Source organism: Phyllobates terribilis, unplaced genomic scaffold (genome assembly GCF_046119375.1).
Source record: "Phyllobates terribilis strain yellow unplaced genomic scaffold, ASM4611937v1 Scaffold_35__1_contigs__length_13245226, whole genome shotgun sequence".
NCBI classification, from domain to species: domain Eukaryota; kingdom Metazoa; phylum Chordata; class Amphibia; order Anura; family Dendrobatidae; genus Phyllobates; species Phyllobates terribilis.
Window position 1 is genome coordinate 10,897,720 of NW_027362795.1, and position 23,291 is coordinate 10,921,010.

General features: G+C 49.0%; 1 protein-coding gene across 1 annotated transcript; it reads right to left on the reverse strand.

Moving 5' to 3' along the window:
• Nucleotides 1-468: 468 nt before the first annotated feature.
• On the reverse strand, nt 469-22,851 carry LOC141182674 (uncharacterized). Its single transcript, XM_073660828.1, has 7 exons — nt 22,750-22,851; nt 12,316-12,465; nt 12,007-12,186; nt 11,798-11,921; nt 11,621-11,718; nt 11,332-11,422; nt 469-1,320 (listed from the first exon to the last, which is right to left on the reverse strand). Exons 2-7 carry the CDS (start codon nt 12,391-12,393, stop codon nt 599-601), a joined length of 1,293 nt encoding a protein of 430 aa, XP_073516929.1. The 5' UTR covers nt 12,394-12,465; nt 22,750-22,851; the 3' UTR covers nt 469-598.
• Between the last annotated feature and the right edge of the window lie 440 nt (nt 22,852-23,291).

A 23,291-nucleotide genomic window follows, 5' to 3' on the forward strand; every position in this document is an offset into this window, starting at 1 on the left:
AACAATAAGAGAAGCTCAGAAAGCAGCTGTAGCCCTGGCTTCCTGTTGATGTTCAATCTGTCTGAAGGCGGGGACAGTGAAGCTGGCGCTGACTGGGCGCAGGGCTGGTGTGATGTAACAACCTCACAATAGCCCCGGGTACACAAGTGCAGACACGGCTGGAACAGCGACGACATAGAGGGTGAGTATGAGTGTTTTTATTTTAATGAGGCCAAACATGAGGAATGACAAGTGGTTGCCCTAGTATTGGACAACCCTATTAGGAAGATACAATTTTCAGTTAAAACTTTTCAAACATTCTGAACATGAAAAAGGCTTCTCCCCTGTATGAATTCTCTGGGGCTTAATCAAATCTGATTTCTGGTTAAAACATTTCCCACATTCTCAACAGGAAAAAGGCCTCACTTTTTTGTGGGTTCTCAGGTGCTTAATCAAAGCTGATTTCTGGTTAAAACATTTCCCACATTCTGAACATGAAAAAGGCTTCTCCCCTGTGTGGGTTCTCTGGTGGTTATCAAGATTGTGTTTCCGGATAAAACATTTACCACATTCTGAACATGAAAAAGATTTCTCCCCTGTGTGGGTTCTCTGGTGATTATCAAGATTCTGTTTCCGGATAAAACATTTCCCACATTCTGAACATGAAAAAGGCTTCTCCCCTGTGTGGGTTTCTCTGGTGGTTATCAAGATTCTGTTTCCGGATAAAACATTTCCCACATTCTGAACATGAAAAAGGCTTCTCCCCTGTGTGGGTTTTCTGGTGGTTACGAAGATGTGATTTCCAGCTAAAACATTTCCCACATTCTGAGCATGAAAAAGGCTTCTCCCCTGTGTGGGTTCTTTGGTGTATAACAACATCTGATTTCCATTTAAAACATTTCCCACATTCTGAACATGAAAAAGGCATCTCCCCTGTGTGAGTTCTCTGGTGACGAACAAGCTTCGATTTCTGGTTAAAACATTTCCCACACTTGGAACAATAAAATATATTCTCTGCTGTGTGAATGTCTTGATTCTTAAGAAAAAACTTTTGGAGAGGAAAACTATTTCCATATTCTGAACATGAAAATGGCTTCTTTGCTTTAGGAGCAGTTTGATTTTTAATGCTTATTTTGTGACTTTGATTTTCCTTAGTAGTCGGTAATGAATCAGAAGACAGGACCTGTTTCAAAGGATCAGATGACAGATCTTTGCTGTGAAGGGATGATGGTATATCTGGTGTAATGGCATTCACTTCAATTGTATCTTGTGGGATCTCAAGATCATCGGATTTAAAAATTGAAGATGTCAGCTGTCCCTCTGATCTCCTGGTACAGTCATCTGCCAAGAATAAAAACAATTATAATTTTTGAATAAAATATCCTTGAATGTAATATTTTTGAACATTTCTACTTAAACTGTCGGTAACAATGGAAAGTTACGTAGAAAAATTTTATTATTCACCAAGACAATGACAGTTCACAGTCTAATAGAAAACCTCATAGGATGAACCAGTATAGTGTGGTGTTCAACTGTTTGTTCATTCTGCCTCCCAAATATGGAATAAAAAGCCACCAAACAATGTTATGTAGGCGAAAATAATACCAATAAAAACTTCTACTCATCCTGCAAAAAAAACAAGTCCCCACTCAGGTCCATTATCTGTTAGTGGAAAAACAGAGGTTTCCACATTATTAGTGGCTCAAAGGCTCTTAAAAAGAAACATAGCTTCCATAAACCAATCCAGCAATATCTGCTCTCCCAAATACAAATGCCCCCTTGCTTCTGACCCTTGCAGTGTGTCAAACCACATTTAGCATCCATGAATTTAGCATTACTATAGTGAGAAGAACACAGTAAATTTACGGTGTGTATCTCCTGGAGCACAATCTGGACACTATGTGTTGGGTAATAAAATGGCTAATGTGGAATTTCACTCTCCAAAATTCAGTGCGTGCTAATTTCCGGAAAGTGTCTGTGGAGTCAAAATAGTCACTAGTCCTATAGATTAATTCATTGAGGGTTATAATTTATAAAATGGAGTCACTTTATGGGGATTTCTAATGTTCTGGTTTTCTGCCATTTTGTCATATTAGGGCTTCTGCAAATGGTGTATCCCATCTCCTCTGGGATCTTCTCCTGCGATGTCTGCTTCTGTCACCAGGAGCCGCCTTATTCATTCTGCGGGTGGCGTTGGTGATGGAGATGTTGGAACCAGAAGCTCTGGGCGGTGCAGGCTCTGTCCAGCCATTAAGATTAGGGTGCTTGGGACCTGTAGTACCATCCAGTCTGGCAGTATGAGTGTGTGCAATCCAGCTGAAGTCACACTACTAAAGCTCAGAGTATATTGCCAGAAGCTGCCTGATACAGCCTTGTTCTCCTCTGGTTCAGTCCTCTGTACTCAGCACCCGGCTTGTGTGTTTGGTTCCTGATATGGCTTTGGCCCATTTACTGACTATTAGTGATGAGCGAGCATGCTTGTCACTACTCGTTACTTACCCGAGCATCACAGTGCTCGAAATGCTCAGTACTCAGCGAGTATTTTTTTTTCTTAAAATTTCGGGAGCGAGCTCGAGTGCCGGCCTCACATGTTTGGCACTTTTTAGGCAGCCAATTAACATGTAGGGATCGCCTGCCAGTCACTGTAATGCCGTAGCCATGTTGGTAGTGACATTACAGTGAATGGCTGGCCGCATAGCATCATCAGGTCTATATAAGACCAGGGACCCTGCCCTCATCACAGTCTACCCCGGAAATAGGCAGAGTAGGGAGAGCTGCGGCTGAGCGAGGGAGAGAATTCTAGCTTCTTTTAGGCAGGGATTCCACACTAGTTGTATTTATTTCATCTGAACCAACAGCCCTTGTAAGGGCTCATTCTGATGTATATTAATACTGCTGTTAGCAGGTTAGGCAGAGTTTGTGGAGAGATAGTGCACTACAGGTTAGGCTTCATTGCATGTTCTTTCTGCTGCTGTAACTCATATCAATAGCCCTAGTTCTCAGGGATAATAATATTCCTTTTTGCTCTTAATCCTGCTAATTTTTGTGAAAAGCAATATACTACACTATTTTTACTGCTCCATTTGTTTGTTAACAGTATACAGCCACACTTAGTTGATTTGACTAGCATTGCTATGTAGTGCAAGCATTGAAAAAGTCCATCTGTGGTGGTCAGATTTTACTGCGTAATGATCCTGAAATTTTTTGGAATCTGCGAAATATTATACTCCATTTAAAATGTGACAGTAGTGTGTTGAAAACATACATCCTGACTTGGCCGCTAACCAATAGCATATTGCTATTGCAGTAAAACTTGCTCATCTGAAGTGGTCAGATTTTTACTGCATTAATAATCGTGAAATTTTGTTGAAGCTGCCAAATACACTGTGTTCCAAATTATTATGCAAATAATATTTTTTCAGATTTTCCCAAATTACCTATATGAATTGCAGTCATTGTAATTTTCCAGTCAAATAACTATTAGAGTACAATTGAAAGGTTTTTGCACAAACTGCCTATGATAACAGTATATTTTTTAAAAAATAAAACACTCAAACTGCACTCAAAATGCATGTTCCAAATTATTATGCACAGCAGAGTTTTCAACCTTTTCATTTTAATAAAGAACAAAAAAATGGTCATTTTTGAAATTATAAGCATTAGCAGGTTATTACAAACTGAAATCAAACAGTTTTCACCTCAAAACTTTATTCTAGGTGATGTTACATTTGCACATAGGACCGCTTGTTCGAAAGGAGCTTCTGAACTCTCTCGTCCATTGAATTTGTCAGGTTTTGGATGGTTTCTGCTTTAATTGTTTTGCATGAGGACAGAATACCCTCCCAGAGCTGTTGCTTAGATGTGAACTGCCACCCGCCATCATAGACACTCCTTTTGATGAAGCTCCAGAGGTTCTCAATGGGGTTGAGGTCAGGGGAGCATGGGTGCCACACCATAAGTTTGTCCCCTTTTACGCCTATAGCAGCCAGAGATGCAGATGTGTTATGTGCAGCATGAGACGGGGCAAGGGGAAACTGTGCCTGCTGAAGTAGCACAACAAACACCCACATCATGTCGACCTAGCGTCCTGTCCCACTTTGTGGAACAACAGTCTTGAAGCCAGACCAGTATGAAAAGGTTGTTGGGTTGATAGCAGACAATGCTTCCAGTCAGTTTTCAGCACCACCCTGTCTTCCACACGGTCCAGTCTCAGTAGTCTTGAGTCTGGACCACATAATCCTCACCCTGAGCCTCCTTCCTCTCACCATGCCGAGCGCCCGGAGACAAGTGATCTCACACTTAGACACTCCGAAGGGCTGTTTATATTTCCATTTATAGTTTCTGTCCTCTTGCCCTGTTCGCTTCAAGCAGGATATGAGGAGATCACACTTAGCGATACCCAAATATTTGTAAGTCAGTAGGAAGACAAGGGTGTGGACGGGGAAGACGAGATGGTGGACGATGAGGTTACTTACCCAATCTGGGAAGGTGACAAGCAGAGCAAAGACAGCAGCGCAGAGAAGGTGGGATCCATAGTACCGCAACAGGCAGGAAGAGGTAGTGACGTGACCATAGAGACAAGGCAGGCAACTGTTCCCCAGAACACCAGCACGAGGGAAGTTGCCAGTCCAAGGGTTAGGTCTTCCTGAGTCTGGCGCTTTTTTAAAAACTGTCCAGTTAACCCAAAAAAGGCTATTTGCAACATATACTGTGCCAGCATCAGCAGGGGCAGCACAGCTACCAGCCTGACCACCACCAGCATGCTCAGGCACACGACAGCAAAGCACTCAACTAGCTGGGCCAAACGCCAGGACCAGAAACAGTGTCTGTGGGTGACACCACTGCCTCTTCACCTGTTGTATGTGCATGCCAATCCCCTGTCCATGATGCAGGCGAAGATGCCTCCCACTCTCCACCTGTCGTAGCAACCACATTCACGTCCTTGTCCCAGCGCAGCGTTCAGTTGTCCCTTGGAACACAAGCGGAAATACGCAGCCACCTGCACACCCACAGGCCACAATACTAAACGGCCACATTTCCAGACTGCTCGCACTGGAAATATTGCATTTTAGGCTTGTGGAGAAGGAAGCTTTCTGCAACCTCATGGCCGCAGCTGTACCTAGGTACTCAGTCCCCAGCAGCCACTATTTCTCCCGATGTACCATCCCTGCCTTACACAAGCACTTGTCCCTTAACATTACCCGTGCCCTCACAATGCAGTTACTAGGAAGGTCCACCTAACCACAGACATGTGGACAAGTGCTTGTGGCCAGGGATGCAACATTTCCCTGACGGCACAATGGGTGAATATTGTGCAAGCCGGGACCCAGTCGGATCTTGGGACGGAACATGTGCTACCGATGCCGAGGATTGCGGGCCCTGGTTCAATCAGGGTTGCCCCCACCTTGTACAGCAGTTCCTGCACCTCCTTCGCCTCTTCATCCTCCATATCTCTGAAACATCAATAATATGAAGCTAGAAACTTCAGCACTGCCTTGGCCAAGCAGCAACAGGCTCTGCAGAAGCTAATCTGCTTAGGTGACAAACTGCACACCCCTGCAGAGTTGTTGAAAGCTGTAACAGAGCAGACAGATCTGTGGCTCTCACCGTTGAACCTACAACCAAGCATGGTCGTGTGTAACAATGGCTGGAACCTGCAAGTGGCTCTGAAGCTTGGCAATCGAGCACATGTACCATGCCTGACCCACGTGCTCAACTTAGTGGTTCAGCGGTTTCTCAAAACCTACCATGATCTGCCTGAGCTGCTTGTGAAAGTACACTGCGTGTGCCCATTTCCGCAAGTCAGCTACAGCTTCCGCCGCCCTGGCTGTGCTTCAGCAGCCTTTGCAACTTCCAGCTCACTGATTGTTGTACAATGTTACCATGCGTTGGAACTCAACGTTGCATATGTTAACAAGGCCTTGTGAGCAGCAGTGGCCAGTTGTTGAGTACCAGCTCCAACACGCCCGTCAATATTCTGGTCAGTCTCCGCACATAAGAGCTGATGAGTGGACATGGATGTCTGACATCTGTGCAGTTCTCCAAACCTTTGAGGACTCCACCAAGATAGTGAGCGGTGGTGACGCCATAATCAACGTCACCCTCCCGCTTCTCTGCCTACTGAAACGCTCGCTGCTCACAATTAAAGAGGAGGTTTTGCAGGCGCAGCAAGTTGAGATGGGCAAGAAACTATACAGGGTGATGCTACACAGCCCAGCCTTGTATCATCTTTTCAACGTGGATTGGGTGCTAATGAGGAACACAGGCAGGTTTCCTGCGCTACAGAGTGGTACAAACTGCACCACCTTCATCCCGTCTGTTCACCGTGGCTGAAGAGGAGGAGGACAAAAGAGGAGTATGAGGAGGAGATGATGGACAATCATCCATCTTGGTGGGGACAGGGAAGTCTTGGCTCTTCGCAGTCTGGCACATATGGCTGAGTTTATGTTCTGCTGCCTTTCCCGTGACCCTCGCGTTGTACACATTTTGGGCAACAGTAATTACTGGTTGGTCACCCTTCTAGATCCATGCTACATGGAGAACTTTCTATCTCTCCTTCAAGTGGCAGCGAGGTCTAATAAAATGTTGCAGTACCAGAAGGCCCTAGTTGAAGAATATAAAAAATTCCCATCTGACAACTTAGATGGTAGAGGTCACAGTTCATTGGACAACCAATGAGTACAGGGAGACAGACACACAAAGCCATATGCAGTAGAAGCAGGGGAACACTCTCAAAGGTCTGGGACAGTTTTCTCAGACCCTCCCAGTGCCCAGGCCCTGATACACGGGGTAGTCTGACAACGAGGGAAAAGTTTTAGAAGATACTGAAGGAGTATCTTGCTGACTGTACCACCGTCCTTGGTGATTCCTCTGTGCCTTACAACTATCAGATATCCAAGTTAGACACGTGGCATGAACTGTTTCACTACAGCTTGGAGGTCCTGGCCTGCCCTGCCTCTAGCGTTTTGTCAGAGCGGGTTTTTAGTGCGCCGGGGGTATTATAACTGATAGGTGCGCCCACTTGTCAACTAAAAATGCTGACAGGCTGACTAATATCAAAATAAACAAGGCCTGGATTGGCCCAGACTTCTCAACACCACCGGATGACAGCAACAGAACATAAACTCAAATCCATTTTTTTTCTGGTCTATTCCCATGCAAATCTTCACACCCAGATAGGTGTGAAGATTTCTTCTTTTTATGTTGTTCTATTCCTTCTTCTCATCCTACACCACAATATCAACAGGGTGATCATCATGCAACACCCCCATTAATTATTTTAAAGGTATTTAGGACGCCCGCATGAATAATTTTTAGAGACCTACTTCTAACATTCTTTACAATATACATGTATACTCCTGATGGAAATGAGTGTTCATTGTCGCTGCATACACTGTCTATAACTTGATTGCATTCTTCAAAAAACTCATTGACAGATGTGTTTTTTAATGTAATCCACACTCAGAAATTCAACAAAGCAGGCAGGGTTGCTTGCGTTCCTTTACAGTTTGGTGCTGCCATATCCCAAAAAAATACTCTTTGGGGGCGGGTTAAAATCTATTTTATATTCTGCAATATTACCTCTCTTATCTGCAATTTGTGTACGAGTGAGCTATAGCACTAGGGATAGCGTATTACAGGTTATCTAGTTAGGGATTATAGCCTTATACTCCGTGCTGCTGCAAGCAAAAAAGAGAAAAAAATCTATGCTATTCCTTATTAATACCACTGTTAGCTACATTTAGTATAGGGATAGGTGCTAGGTTGTAGCATCTGCTGGAAATGACTGTTCATTCTGGTCACACACATCTTTCCACAGTTCATAACTTAAATGATTTCTTCCATTCACTCACTGACCAATTCAAAATTTTTACGGTGATCTGTACTCAGAAATTCATCATCGTTCACAGAAATTTATCATGGTTGACAGAAATTCATAACTTGGGGTCCTTGTCCTGCAAAAAGACCCTTGACCTAGGATGCCAATCCAACTTTCTGACACTGGGCACTACATTGCTACCCAAAATCGTTTGGGAATATTCAGATTTCATCATGCCTTACATACAGTCAAGGCATTCAGTGCCAGAAGAAGCAAAACAACCCCTAAATATCTTTGACCCTCCACTATACTTGACTGTAAGTTCTGTGTTCTTTTATTTTTAGGCCTCATTCCATTTACAGTAAACAGCTGAATGATGTGTTTTACCAAAAAGCACTATCTTGGTCTCATCTGTCCACAAGATGCCTACTGGCCCTGTAAAAATAGTGGAGGCCACTTGCTGGCACTCTATAAATTGTGAGGGCCGCCAGGTGGACCTCCAAGTTTCAAACTTTATATAATATATACAAAAAAAAATTTGACCACCTCAGATGGATACGTTATATTGCAGAAGCAATATATGGCCATGCAAGTTTCAAACTTTACCGTATTAAAGAAGTTGTCCACTAATTTTACATTTATACCCCATCCGTAGGATAGGGCATCAATGTCTGATTGACCTGGGTCCTGCACCCGGCAACCCTGCCAATCAGCTGCTATCGGTGCCAGTGGCTTCCGTCGGCCGGATGTGCTTACTTGCGGAGCTTGGCCGTCTAGCTTTAGTGGCCGCCGCAGGGTACTCTAACAATAGTAAGGGCCGCCTGATGGTGCTTTATAAATAGTGAGGCCTGAAAAAAATGGGCCTACTGATTACTCTTTTGTCTTCCGATTTTGTATTTTCTCTGCCCTCCTGGTTCTGACCCAGCTAAGATGACTATTTTTCATCTCTCACTCCACAGAACAACAGGTCACACCAAGGCCCAAGCCTAGGTGTCTCTGTGTAAGTCCAGATTCATGTAGATGGGTTAAAGAAGTTAAAGGCTGATGGGAAAACTGTGACTATAGACAAAAACACATCACATTTTCTACTGAAAAGATTAGGCTGAACAGTCTTGGGCTGTGTGCCCACGATGCGTTTTTTAAGCATTTCCGCAGCGGCAAAAACGCTCAAAAAACGCATGGTAGAAGGCCTGCCATGTTCCCCAATGATAATCCGCATGTGCTGTACACATGCTGCAGAAATTTCCGCTGCGGGTTATCATTGCGGAAAAAAACGCAGCACTACCAATTATTTTGTGGAAGCGCTGCGTTTTTGCCACCATTGACTTGCATTGGAAAGCTTGGATTCCGCATCACTGGATCTGTACATGCGGAATCCAAGCGTTTCAATGTGCGGATGGTACCCGGGTGTGGAGGAGAGGAGACTCTCATCCAGACCCGGGTACCATAGAACCTGTGAAAAAAAGCATAAAATAAAAAATAAATATACTTACCTTCTGATGGCCCCCGGTCTCCTTGTCTTAGCTTGCCGGCAGATCGCGGTGGACTCAAGGACCTGCGCTGACGTCATTTAGTCATGTGACGGCAGGTCCTTCAGTGTAGTGGACCGCAAGCTGCCGGCAAGCCAGGACCAAACGAAGCAAGACTCCGGGGGCCATCAGAAGGTAAGTATAGATTTATTTTTTTATTTTTTGGCATTCTTTGGGGTCACACTATATAAATCCATGCCGTTTGCATGGATTTGTATAGTGTAACCAAGTTGTCAAGCACTTTCCAAGTGATGCTAAAATCGCTTGGAAAGCGCATGTTAACCCGCATGCGGAAATGCATGTGAAGAACGATTCACATCCGCATGTCCCTGGCAGGAAAAACGCATGTACAATCCGCATGCGTTTTTTCTGCCAGGGAGATGCAGAAACGCTCAGGAAAAATCCGGAGCATTTCTGCATCGTGGGCACAAAGCCTTAATCAGTAAAAAAAAATGAGAAGAGTAACTAGTGGAGAAACCTCTCTGGAGTAAATAGATTATCAGCAGCAACAAACTCTAAATTATCCTAAAATCCAATATTTTCTGTCAGATGAGCTTCATGAAGAAATATTAGACATTTAAAGTGAACTTTTTATAATAGAGCAGAGCTGAGGAGTCTTAAATTTGAATATCTGGCATTTGGAAGAGGCAATGGAGACCTGTTTTAAAGAGACCAAGGAGTTACTGAGTAATATAAGTGAGGCAAGCCGATCCCACCAATCATACAAAATGAAAATCTGTAAACCAATAGACATAGAATAAAAAAAATGTAACATCCCCAACAACAATAAATGTATGAGGGGGGGAGCTCCAACACTAAACTGGAGTTGCACTCATTTATGGTGGACCATTGGAGCTACTATGAGTCCTGACCAGAAGAGTAGAGAAAGTATTAGTGCCCCCATTTCAGGAGAGATTGTGCAGTAATCTGAATTCCTTAGGACTGAAAACATAATGGAATTAATGACGTTGAGTGAATCCATGAAACCAGGGCTCGAGCCAACACATCTCCTGCAGGCGTGAATAAATGTATATTACAGCCATCAGCCACACACAGCTTAGAGATATATCATGGCACAGGTGTAATGTTTTCTGTATAGTTTATCACAATCCTGTTTGAAGTTAGTTGGTTTTAAAAGAAATTGAAAAGTCAGGATAAAAGGGAAACTCTGTTGTTACTGACAGAAATTCACACTTGTCCCTCACTGCACATTTAATGTTGTCGATCATAAAAGTGAAGTTTGGCCAGAAAGACTGGACCTGGTCTTGTAGGGACCATATGAGCACATTCAGCAGCACAGAAGGGAGAGAAGGGAGATTCATCCAATAAGATATCAGGGATCTAGGAAGCCAACAGTATCATTACCCTCTGCTTTCTTTTACAGGCCCATCATAATATTTTTTTTCAAGTGATTTTCTAACTTCTCAGCACATTCTACATAATGTGACAAAGTCACTGGTAAAGTACTGGAGGAGAGATGTGTAGCACTGAGATTGTTAGCTCCAGTAATTAAACATAGGAAAAAGGTTCCAGCACACGAGGTGGTAAATCAGCCATCTTTAGTGCTAGAATGATTGAACACCTGTAGAGAGGGAGGTCATAGGATAAAATTCACAGCCATTAGAGTATTTGTGGGGTGGGCCTGGAGGTAACAGCCGCACTTTAAATAGAAACTGTTCCTGTGTTTGCCTCTTTAAGAAGCTGAGTGAGTCGATCACAATACGCTGACATTTGGCTTTGTAGTTTACAGATCTGGGCAGGTAAGGGTCAACGTCTCCTAATCACAGTGGGTAGGTGGATCCTCCAGATTGTAAGTTCTATAGAAAAGGGCTTTTAATGCCCAAAGTCATTTGGACAGTTTTGGGTGGAGGAGAATGTTGTGGTCTAGAGGGAAATGGTGATCACACGATTGTGATACGGCCGGTCTACATCACCCATAAGGCAGCCACAGCCGGTGACTGAGAAGAATCTGTGACTTCTCAGCATTTAGTGGTTACTACTCACCTGGGTAGTCATATGTAGGAATCCCCTCTTTACACCGCTCATCACCCCTCACATATGTCTCTGTAGTATTAATATGGGTCAGATCTTTACCCTGAAACAAATATTGTAAAAGTCACAGACAGATGGAGAAGTCCCATCTATGATCAGCTCTAATCCTGCCATCTCCACCGTTCTCATTACACAAGTATAAAACATATAATACTGGTGGATAAAACAAGACTGAACACAAGACCTTCACAGCCGTCTACACATCATAGGGGAGATCTCATGACACCTTCTCTCCATCTACCTGATGATCCTGAGGAACATTGGGGTCTTCTTGCTTACAGTCTTGTGGAAGAAGAGAACGGGGACATCTCTCTGGTGTTGTTCTCTTACTGGATAGATCTGGAGGAAACACATACAGGGACTGAATTAATTCTTTACATACAGATAATTATAGGCCGTGTGTATTTAGTCCTATTACCTGGTGATGTGAGGGGCTGGGGAACCTCCATCATGACGTCCTTGTACAGATCTTTGTGTCCTTCTAAATACTCCCACTCCTCCATGGAGAAATAGACAGCGACATTCTGACACCTTATAGGAACCTGACACATAACAATGATACCATCATTCCCCCCAATCACTTCATAGCGTTACTGTATAATGTCCCAGCATTCCCAGCAGTGTCACCTCTCCAGTCAGCAGCTCAATCATCTTGTAGGTGAGTTCTAGGATCTTCTGGCCATTGATATCTTCATGTATCAGGGGGTGAGGGGGAGGTCCTGTGATTGGGCTCAGGGGTCTTCCCCATCCCTCAGACACAGGGTCCTGACAGCGCTCACTAGAGGTCTTCTTCACTACTGTGTAATCCTGGTTATGGAGAGACACATTAATACATCTCACTCCAGACATTTCCAGAGTCCTCACCTCTCCAGTTCTGTCCATCTGTTATTCCCATAGATAAGAATGATGTAATGTGACGTCATCAGAATCTCTCACCTCTCCAGTAAGCCGGAAGAGGATCTCTAGGGTGAGGTGGAATATCCTCTCCGCCATCTTGTCTCTGTCCATATCCATCTTTGATGGGTAATTCTGAAAAATTCTCTTATATAGGAGATCTTCACTGAGAGGATCTGATATTGTAGAGACCTGAATGAGAAGAAGATGAGCCGATGTAACATCATAAAAATCCTGTAAATAATACAATTACTGGAGATAATAAGGGGAAATATATCAGGAGATAGAAGGTGTAGGTGTTGTATTCTCTAGTCTTTTATGGACTGGAACACAGGTTGAATTGCTGACTAAGACATCTCCTCTATACTCCCAATCACTGGCTGTGTTACTCACTGCGTCAGCAGCTGATTTGCTGTAATAATCACAAGTTCGTTGGGGCTGACCAGGAAATACAGAGATTGGCGGGGACCCTAACAGCAATGATATTTTTATTATTTTACAACATTCAGTTATTTTCATTGACTTCTACTAATAAAACCTATATATTTTAGGCCACAGACAACAAGCAGTTTCTTCCTCGGAGTCTGCAGCTGAATATGTTTCTCATAGACTCATCTTCCATAAAGCTAATTCTCGTCGCATTTACTGGCACTGGAATTATATTATACTGTGTGTGGGGGATGGCGGTACTGTGGGAACATTACACTGTGTGGCGGCATCATATATACTGCATAATGGCAAACAAAAAACCGAAGAAAGATGATCTAGAGGCCGTATTGTAAAACTACAATAATCCTTATTAGTATCAATAATCAATCACAGGGCATGGAAGTGGACAGAGCACAGTGCAAATGGCTATGCATAAAGACGCGCAGCAGGGAAGATACATAGTAAGAGCAATAAGTTAAAGTGTATAATTTATATATATGTGTACACCCCCTACATATCCAGGAATCAATACATATAAGAATGAACAAGTATAAATCTGTCTTAGTATGATATGTCACTCTTAAGGGTAGTGTGGAACCACCAGTATGTGCAAGGCTATATGTACCCACATACTGGCCAATCATTATGGGGTAAATTGATTGTAAGGCAAATTGATACTGCAATTTACCCTATAATGATTGGCCAGTATGTGGGTACATATAGCCTTGCACATACTGGTGGTTCCACACTACCCTTAAGAGTGACATATCATACTAAGACAGATTTATACTTGTTCATTCTTATATGTATTGATTCCTGGATATGTAGGGGGTGTACACATATATATAAATTATACACTTTAACTTATTGCTCTTACTATGTATCTTCCCTGCTGCGTGTCTTTGTGCATAGCCATTTGCACTGTGCTCTGTCCACTTCCATGCCCTGTGATTGATTATTGATACTGTGAGGACTTGGCCACTTACTAAATACTTTTCCAGCACTGAGCACCCCTTTTCGTCAATCTTAATTTTGTGTTTTGTTAGAAATTTGCTTGCTGTGTTTTGTTAGTGATTTGTTTGCTCATCAGTTCAACCTCAAGTATCTATTCCATTCAGTGACCATATCTCCGAGACCTTGGGCCATTGTTCTCTCCGTCACCACTGGTAGTCTTACATGCAAACCCAGGGGATGGGTTCCACCGGAGAAAATATCTCCACTAAGGCACAATTAGCTGGGGGAGGGAGGGATGAGCACTTCTGCCAATTCAGGGGGCTGAACCCTGTGGAGAACAGAAGATTCATGGCTAGTCGGACTGAGAGCGGGGTGGTATCATGGGCTGCGGTCCTGATATCCATCATCCGAAGGAGCAGATGCTGTGACTGCCAATATACCGGCAGGGAATACAAAAAGCTGTGGGCCAACGAAAAGTTGGGGGACAGTGGGCATCACCTGGTACGGGGCAGTGGAACTACTGATCCCAGGTTGGAAACTCGAGGACTAAGAGAATTGCCTGTTGGACATTTACCTGGAAATGCTGTTCACCGTGGCCGGAAGGAATAAAACTAATTGCATCGATAACCTGCCTAGGTGATTATTAAAATCCACAACCGCACATCTTTACAGATACTAATAAAGCTTATTGTGGTTTTACAATACGGCCTCTAGATCGTCTTTCTTCAGTATTTTGTTTGTTATGTTTATAGCGATTGGCCATGATATTTAGCCCTAATAAATGGTAGGAGTCTATTATTACATTATTGTGATTGATATATGATAAATATTGCTCTCCCTACTATTGTTCCTATGAATTTCATCTACTATACTGCATAAGGGGCATAATGGGGGCATTACACTGTGGGGGGCATCATACATCCTGCATAAGGGGCATAATGCGGGCATTACACTATGTGGGGGCATCATACATCCTGCATAAGGGGCATATTGGGGGCATTACACTGTGTGGGGGCATCATACATACTGTATAAGGGGCATAATGGGGGCATTACACTGTGGGGGGCATCATACATCCTGCATAAGGGGCATAATGGGGGCATTACACTGTGGGGGGCATCATACATCCTGCATAAGGGGCATAATGGGGGCATTACACTGTGTGGGGGCATCATACATCCTGCATAAGGGGCATAATGGGGGCATTACACTGTGTGGGGGCATCATACATCCTGCATAAGGGGCATAATGGGGGCATTACACTGTGTGGGGGCATCATATATACTGTATAAGGGGCATAATGGGGGCATTACACTGTGGGGGGCATCATACATACTGCATAAGGGGCATAATGGGGGCATTACACTGTGTGGGGGGCATCATACATACTGCATAAGGGGCATAATGGGGGCATTACACTGTGTGGGGGGCATCATACATACTGCATAAGGGGCATAATGGGGGCATTACACTGTGGGGGGCATCATACATCCTGCATAAGGGGCATAATGGGGGCATTACACTGTGTGGGGGGCATCATACATCCTGCATAAGGGGCATAATGGGGGCATTACACTGTGGGGGGCATCATACATCCTGCATAAGGGGCATAATGGGGGCATTACACTGTTGGGGGCATCATACATCCTGCATAAGGGGCATATTGGGGGCATTACACTGTGTGGGGGCATCATACATACTGTATAAGGGGCATAATGGGGGCATTACACTGTGGGGGGCATCATACATACTGCATAAGGGGCATAATGGGGGCATTACACTGTGTGGGGGGCATCATACATACTGCATAAGGGGCATAATGGGGGCATTACACTGTGTGGGGGCATCATACATCCTGCATAAGGGGCATACTGGGGGCATTACACTGTGGGGGGCATCATACATACTGTATAAGGGGCATAATGGGGGCATTACACTGTGTGAGGGCATCATACATCCTGCATAAGGGGCATAATGGGGGCATTACACTGTGGGGCCAGTAAAGGGGTCCTGTACTATGAGAACAATACGTTTCCTGCCTTCCTGTCTCCATAGTTGGGTCGTATGTATCTATTACAGGAAACAGAACAAAAACCTTATGATTCTTATAAAGGGGCAACACAAGACCCCAAAAGAGTCTCGGTGCTGAAGGGGTTAATGCCCCCTGCGCCCAGTAATGGGGTCTCCACATACCTCCACCTGCAGAGCCGCCACCACATATATGGCTGCTCTGTGCGCACAGGAGCTGTGATGAGGTCACAGGAGGGGAGGAGTCAGGGGTCACATGATCAGGGGCCTCAGTGGATGCAGGACTCTGCTGTGCTGGTTGTCATGGTGCTGGATGAGCTGAAGTTTATGTGTGGGGTCAGGAGGGGTTTACAGTGTGGATGTAGCAGAGCCGCGTGTGTACGAGGTGTACGGAGCAGAGCCGCGTGTGTACGAGGTGTACGGGGCGGAGCCGCGTGTGTACGAGGCGTACGGAGCAGAGCCGCGTGTGTACGAGGTGTATGGAGCGGAGGCGCGTGTGTACGAGGTGTACGGAGCAGAGCCGTGTGTACGAGGTGTACGGAGCGGAGCTGTGCATACGAGGTGTACGAAGCAGAGCCGCGTGTGTACGAGGTGTACTTAGCGGAGCCGCGTGTGTACGAGGTGTACGGAGCAGAGCCGCGCGTGTACGAGGTGTACGGAGCGGAGCCGCGTGTGTACGAGGCGTACGGAGCAGAGCCGCGTGTGTACGAGGTGTATGGAGCGGAGGCGCGTGTGTACGAGGTGTACGGAGCAGAGCCGTGTGTACGAGGTGTACGGAGCGGAGCTGTGCATACGAGGTGTACGAAGCAGAGCCGCGTGTGTACGAGGTGTACTTAGCGGAGCCGCGTGTGTACGAGGTGTACTTAGCGGAGCCTCGTATGTACGAGGTGTACGGAGCTGAGCCGCGTGTGTACGGAGCGGAGCCTCGTGTGTACGAGGTGTACGGAGCGGAGCCTCGTGTGTACTAGGTGTATGGAGCGGAGCCGCGTGTGTACTAGGTGTACGGAGCGGAGCCGCATGTATACGAGGTGTACGGAGCGGAGCCGCGTGTGTACGAGGTGTACGGAGCGGAGCCGCGTGTGTACGAGGTGTACGGAGCGGAGCCGCGTGTGTACGAGGTGTACGGAGCGGAGCCACGCGTGTACGAGTTGTACGGTTCGGAGACGCGCGTGTACGAGTTGTACGGAGCGGAGACACGCGTGTACGAGGTGTACGGAGCGGAGCCGCGCGTGTACGAGGTGTACGGAGCGGAGCCGCGCGTGTACGAGGTGTACGGAGCGGAGCCGCGCGTGTACGAGGTGTACGGAGCGGAGCCGCGCGTGTACGAGGTGTACGGAGCGGAGCCGCGTGTGTACGAGGTGTACGGAGCGGAGTCGTGTGTATGAGGTGTACGGAGCGGAGCCGCGCGTGCACGAGGCGTGCGGAGCGGAGCCGTGCGTGTACGAGGCGTGCGGAGCGGAGCTGCGCGTGTACGAGGCGTGCGGAGCGGAGCCACGCGTGTACGAGGTGTACGGAGCGGAGCCGTGTGTACGAGGCGTGCGGAGCGGAACCGCACGTGTACGAAGCGTGCGGAGCGGAGCCGCGCGTGTACGAGGCGTGCGGAGCCGCGCGTGCACGAGGCGTGCGGAGCCGCGCGTGTACGAGGCATGCGGAGCGGAGCCGCGCGTGTACGAGGCGTACGGAGCGGAGCCGCACGTGTATGAGGCGTGCGGAGCAGAGCCTCGTATGTACGAGGTGTACGGAGCTGAGCCGCGTGTGTACGAGGTGTACGGAGCGGAGCCGCGTGTGTACGGAGCGGAGCCTCGTGTGTACGAGGTGTACGGAGCGGAGCCGCGTGTGTACGAGGTGTACGGAGCGGAGCCGCGTGTGTACGAGGTGTACGGAGCGGAGCCACGCGTGTACGAGTTGTACGGAGCGGAGACGCGCGTGTACGAGGTGTACGGAGCGGAGCCGCGTGTGTACGAGGTGTACGGAGCGGAGCCACGCGTGTACGAGTTGTACGGAGCGGAGACGCGCGTGTACGAGGTGTACGGAGCGGAGCCGCGCGTGTACGAGGTGTACGGAGCGGAGCCGCGCGTGTACGAGGTGTATGGAGCGGAGCCGCGCGTGTACGAGGTGTACGGAGCGCAGCCGCGCGTGTACGAGGTGTACGGAGCGGAGCCTTGCGTGTACGAGGTGTACGGAGCGGAGCCGCGCGTGTACGAAGTGTACGGAGCGGATCCACGCGTGTACGAGGTGTACGGAGCGGAGCCGCGCGTGTACGAGGTGTACGGAGCGGAGCCGCGTGTGTACGAGGTGTACGGAGCGGAGTCGTGTGTATGAGGTGTACGGAGCGGAGCCGCGCGTGCACGAGGCGTGCGGAGCGGAGCCGCGCGTGTACGAGGCGTGCGGAGCGGAGCCGCGCGTTTACGAGGCGTGCGGAGCGGAGCCGCGCGTGTACGAGGTGTACGGAGCGGAGCCGTGTGTACGAGGCGTGCGGAGCGGAGCCGCGCGTGTACGAGGCGTGCGGAGCGGAGCCGCGCGTGTACGAGGCGTGCGGAGCGGAGCCGCGCGTGTACGAGGCGTGCGGAGCGGAGCCGCGCGTGTACGAGGCGTGCGGAGCCGCGTGTGTACGAGGCGTACGGAGCGGAGCCGCGCGTGTACGAGGCGTGCGGAGCGGAGCCGCGCGTGTACGAGGCGTGCGGAGCGGAGCCGCGCGTGTACGAGGCGCGCGGAGCCGCGCGTGCACGAGGCGTGCGGAGCCGCGCGTGTACGAGGCGTGCGGAGCTGCGCGTGTACGAGGCATACGGAGCGGAGCCGCGCGTCTACGAGGCGTGCGGAGCAGAGCCTCGTATGTACGAGGTGTACGGAGCTGAGCCGCGTGTGTACGAGGTGTACGGAGCTGAGCCGCGTGTGTACGAGGTGTATGGAGCGGAGCCGCGTGTGTACGGAGCGGAGCCTCGTGTGTACGAGGTGTACGGAGCGGAGCCGCGTGTGTACTAGGTGTACGGAGCGGAGCCGCGTGTATACGAGGTGTACGGAGCGGAGCCGCGTGTGTACGAGGTGTACGGAGCGGAGCCGCGTGTGTACGAGGTGTACGGAGCGGAGCCGCGTGTGTACGAGATGTACGGAGCGGAGCCACGCGTGTACGAGTTGTACGGAGCGGAGACGCGCGTGTACGAGGTGTACGGAGCGGAGCCGCGCGTGTACGAGGTGTACGGAGCGGAGCCGCGCGTGTACGAGGTGTACGGAGCGGAGCCTTGCGTGTACGAGGTGTACGGAGCGGAGCCGCGCGTGTACGAGGTGTACGGAGCGGATCCGCGCGTGTACGAGGTGTACGGAGCGGAGCCGCGCGTGTACGAGGTGTACGGAGCGGAGCCGCGCGTGTACGAGGTGTACGGAGCGGAGCCGTGTGTATGAGGTGTACGGAGCGGAGCCGCGCGTGCACGAGGCGTGCGGAGTGGAGCCGCGCATGTACGAGGCGTGCGGAGCGGAGCCGCGCGTGTACGAGGCGTGCGGAGCGGAGCCGCGCGTGTACGAGGTGTACGGAGCGGAGCCGTGTGTACGAGGTGTACGGAGCGGAGCCGCGCGTGTACGAGGCGTGCGGAGCGGAGCCGCGCGTGTACGAGGCGTGCGGAGCGGAGCCGCGCGTGTACGAGGCGTGCGGAGCCGCGCGTGTACGAGGCGTACGGAGCGGAGCCGCGCGTGTACGAGGCGTGCGGAGCGGAGCCGCGCGTGTACGAGGCGTGCGGAGCCGCGCGTGCACGAGGCGCACGGAGCGGAGCCGCGCGTGTACGAGGCGTGCGGAGCAGAGCCGCGCGTGTACGAGGCGTGCGGAGGGGAGCCGCGCGTGTACGAGGTGTACGAAGCAGAGCCGCGCGTGTACGAGGGGTACGGAGCGGAGCCGCGTGTACGAGGGGTACGGAGCGAAGCCGCGCGTGTATGAGGTGTACGGAGCGGAGCCGCGCGTGTACGAGGCGTGCGGAGCGGAGCCGCGCGTGTACGAGGTGTACGGAGCGGAGCCGTGTGTACGAGGTGTACGGAGCGGAGCCGCGCGTGTACGAGGCGTGCGGAGCCGCGCGTGTACGAGGCGTGCGGAGGGGAGCCGCGCGTGTACGAGGCGTGCGGAGCCGCGCGTGTACGAGGCGTACGGAGCGGAGCCGCGCGTGTACGAGGTGTGCGGAGCGGAGCCGCGCGTGTACGTGGCGTGCGGAGCTGAGCCGCGCGTGTACGTGGCGTGCGGAGCTGAGCCGCGCGTGTACGAGGCGTACGGTGCGGAGCCGCGCGTGTACGAGGCGCGCGGACTGGAGCCGCGCGTGTACGAGGAGTACGAAGCAGAGCCGCGCGTGTACGAGGGGTACGGAGCGGAGCCGCGTGTACGAGGGGTACGGAGCGAAGCCGCGCGTGTATGAGGTGTACGGAGCGGAGCCGCGCGTGTACGAGGCGTGCGGAGCAGAGCCGCGCGTGTACGAGGCGTGCGGAGGGGAGCCGCGCGTGTACGAGGGGTACGGAGCGGAGCCGCGTGTACGAGGGGTGCGGAGCGAAGCCGCGCGTGTATGAGGTGTACGGAGCGGAGCCGCGCGTGTATGAGGTGTACAGAGCAGAGCGGAGCCGCGCCTGTACGAGGTGTACGGAGCTGAGCCGCGCGTGTACGAGGAGTACGGAACTTTGGCCATGCCCCTGGCCACACCCCAATCCATGCCCATTTACCTTGACTTAATCCTCTGGGAGGAGGTGTTGTCAGAGGGGCGCTGGTAATGAGGGGCATTCAGCAGATGCAGGGTGCAGACCCAAATCCAGGACTGTCCACTGTATCTGGGACCATTGGGACTAGAGATGAGCGGATGCATTCACGGGTCTCTGGTCCAGCGTTCAGATCAGTGGTATCTGGCGACTGGACAGGAGGCCGTGAATTTCTAATATTCCGCTGTCCCTGGCGGTTTTTGATCACCAGGGCAACACAACATCATCTGTGCGTCCTGCTCATCTCTAGTTGGGATCTGAGGATTATTTTTTGTTCCTTGATTCACAGTCTGAGGCGCCAGAACTTTCTCATCTTTATGTAGCTTCACTATTATACGACATCTTGCTTATTTGTGTCTGTAAGGCCATGTTCACATGTCCCAATCCTGGTATGCATGGCCCCCTCATCCTCAATCCTGGTATGCATGGCCCCCTCATCCTCAATCCTGGTATGCATGGCCCCCTCATCCCCAATCCTGGTATGCATGGTCCCCTCATCCCAATCCTGGTATGCATGGACCCCTCATCCCCATCCTGGTATGCATGGCCACCTCATCCCCAATCCTGGTATTCATGGCCCCCTCATTTCCAATCCTGGTATGCATGGCCCCCTCATCTCCAATCCTGGTATGTATGGCCCCCTCATTTCCAATTCTGGTATGCATGGCCCCCTCATTTCCAATCCTGGTATGCATGGCCCCCTCATCCCCAATCCTGGTATGCATGGCCCCCCCATCCCCAATCATGGTATGCATGGTCTAAACGTACAAAAAACTCTATTGAAATAGAGGTAACTAGAATATGTGTAAACATGAAAAAACCTCTAAAAAATAATTTTTATTCTGATTCCTTTTAAAACACACCAAAAAACCTCTGTGATATGCAAGTAAGAAGGTTCATGATTATATCAAGATCCGTCTAAAAATCCCTTAGGGACTACTTAGCATTGAGTCAAAAATAGAAATAGATAATCACACATGGGTCAGTGAAGTCTTAAACATGATAAACATTCATTTACAATATAGACTTAAAACTGCCCTATCTTAGAAAGCCTCAACTGATACTGCCTGTCATGGAGCTTGGCACCCTAGTATACGAATCTGGCGCCCCCATTCAACGGCGGCTGTCCCTCACTTTCTCTGCTAGACCCTGATAATGTGAGTTATAAACAGGTAATGAGTGACTGCCTATTCTAATACATTTTTTATACTATGCTTATAGATTACAAATAGAGAATGCAGCATAATGTCAAACTTATCTCATATTCCGGAAATCACCCCAACGCGTTTCCCCTTCCTGTAGGTTCATCAGGAGGCCAAATGTACAGAACTCCAGAAAAGCATGAGTGAAGATGTCGCTCAATGAAGGATATGGCAGGCTATGCTAGTATGTGCCACGGCTGTATTTAAATATCGTGCTCAATCATAGCCCGTAAATCTCGTACGCCTACTTCTGATACCATCCTCCCCATCCTGTATTGTCTCCTGTCTGCAGATTGAGACTGCGCATGCCCAGTACCCAGGATGCTAGAGGTTGCGTCGTCAACGAGCAGGACGCATCGCTTTCTAGACCGGAAATGACGTTTGCGTTCCACGATGACCCGCAAAGGGGGTCGACTTCTTACTTGCATATCACAGGGGTTTTTTGGTGTGTTTTAAAAGGAATCAGAATAAAAATAATTTTTTTTGAGTTTTTTTCATGTTTACACATGGTATGCATGGTCCCCTCATCCCCAATCCTGGTATACATGTCTCCCCCGTCACTGCACACATAAAAAAAATAAACACTCATACTCAGATTCCTTCCCTCTGTTCTAGCGCTGCGCCCTGTTCTGCCAGCAGCAGCTCACATCAGCATCTGAGCAGCGCATGACATCACTGCCATGTGCCCTAAGACGCTGGTGTGAGCTGCGGGGATATTCACTCTTCTCCATGCCGGGACTATGGGCATGGAGAGGAGTGAATATTCATTCTCCTTATTAGCGCACACTTTTAGCAGCGGTTGCAGCTCCTGCTACGGCTCAGTGATTTTCTATGCCTACTACTAAAGAGAATGAATATTCACTCTTCTCCATGCCCATGGTAAGGTAATGATAACAGGAACTGAACTAGTATGTACTAAAATGCTGCCTGCAAAAGAGGAGACAATCCATCGTGTCTGCTCCTCAGGGTTCCCCCCCGCAGCAGCCACAGCCTGTGTGCTCCGTTTTGTCGCTGCTCTCTGAGTCCCTTTGTATGCCTGCTTCTTCAATGCTGTGGGGTTGCTGCAGGCACACAGAGACTGAGAAATCAGACACAATGGAGCTACTGAAGATGATTGCAGTTTTGCTGCTGAAATTATTACCTTAGACTAGTCCAGGAGAATGCCGGAATCAGGATATGCGGTGTGCTCACTCTCTCACTCTCTGAACCACCGGTAGAAGAGGAGATGGAAGGGGTGTAGTCTGATACATGGGGGGGGGGGGGGGAGTGCATGTCGGGATATTGTCTGCTTCTCACTGCGTGGAAGAAGTAAGGTCCTGACTGGGACGACTGCATGACAGAGTCTTAAAATTAGGACGATCCCACAATATGCGGGACGGTTGGGAGCTAAAGCGCTGGGTTTCCTCCTTTGTGAGGCTTTGCCGCCTTTACTGCGGTGACTTCAGTTGTTGCTTGTTTGTGGGTCTTTCTCCCTTAAGTTTTGTGATCAGTCTGTGAAATGCAGATCGATGGGGTTGAGATCTGGTGACTGATGCAGCCATTGCAGAATATTCCATTTCTTACAGTAAAAAACTCCTGGGTTCCTTTCACACTATGTTTTGTGTCATTGTCCATCTGTATTGTGACGCGCCGATCATGTGACTGCCATTCATATAACCTTTTCCGCCCAGCCACATGACCATG

What these genes read in the sequence shown, in the direction of transcription:
- LOC141182674 (XM_073660828.1), bottom strand. Translation starts at nt 12,393, where the DNA reads ATGGATATGGACAGAGACAAGATGGCGGAGAGGATATTCCACCTCACC. An exon ending in CCAGCCCCTCACATCACCAG is followed by an intron (nt 11,719 to 11,797) that starts GTAATAGGACTA and finishes TGTTTCCTCCAG; the next exon opens with ATCTATCCAGTAAGAGAACA. An exon ending in ATGTTCCTCAGGATCATCAG is followed by an intron (nt 11,423 to 11,620) that starts GTAGATGGAGAG and finishes TATTTGTTTCAG; the next exon opens with GGTAAAGATCTGACCCATAT.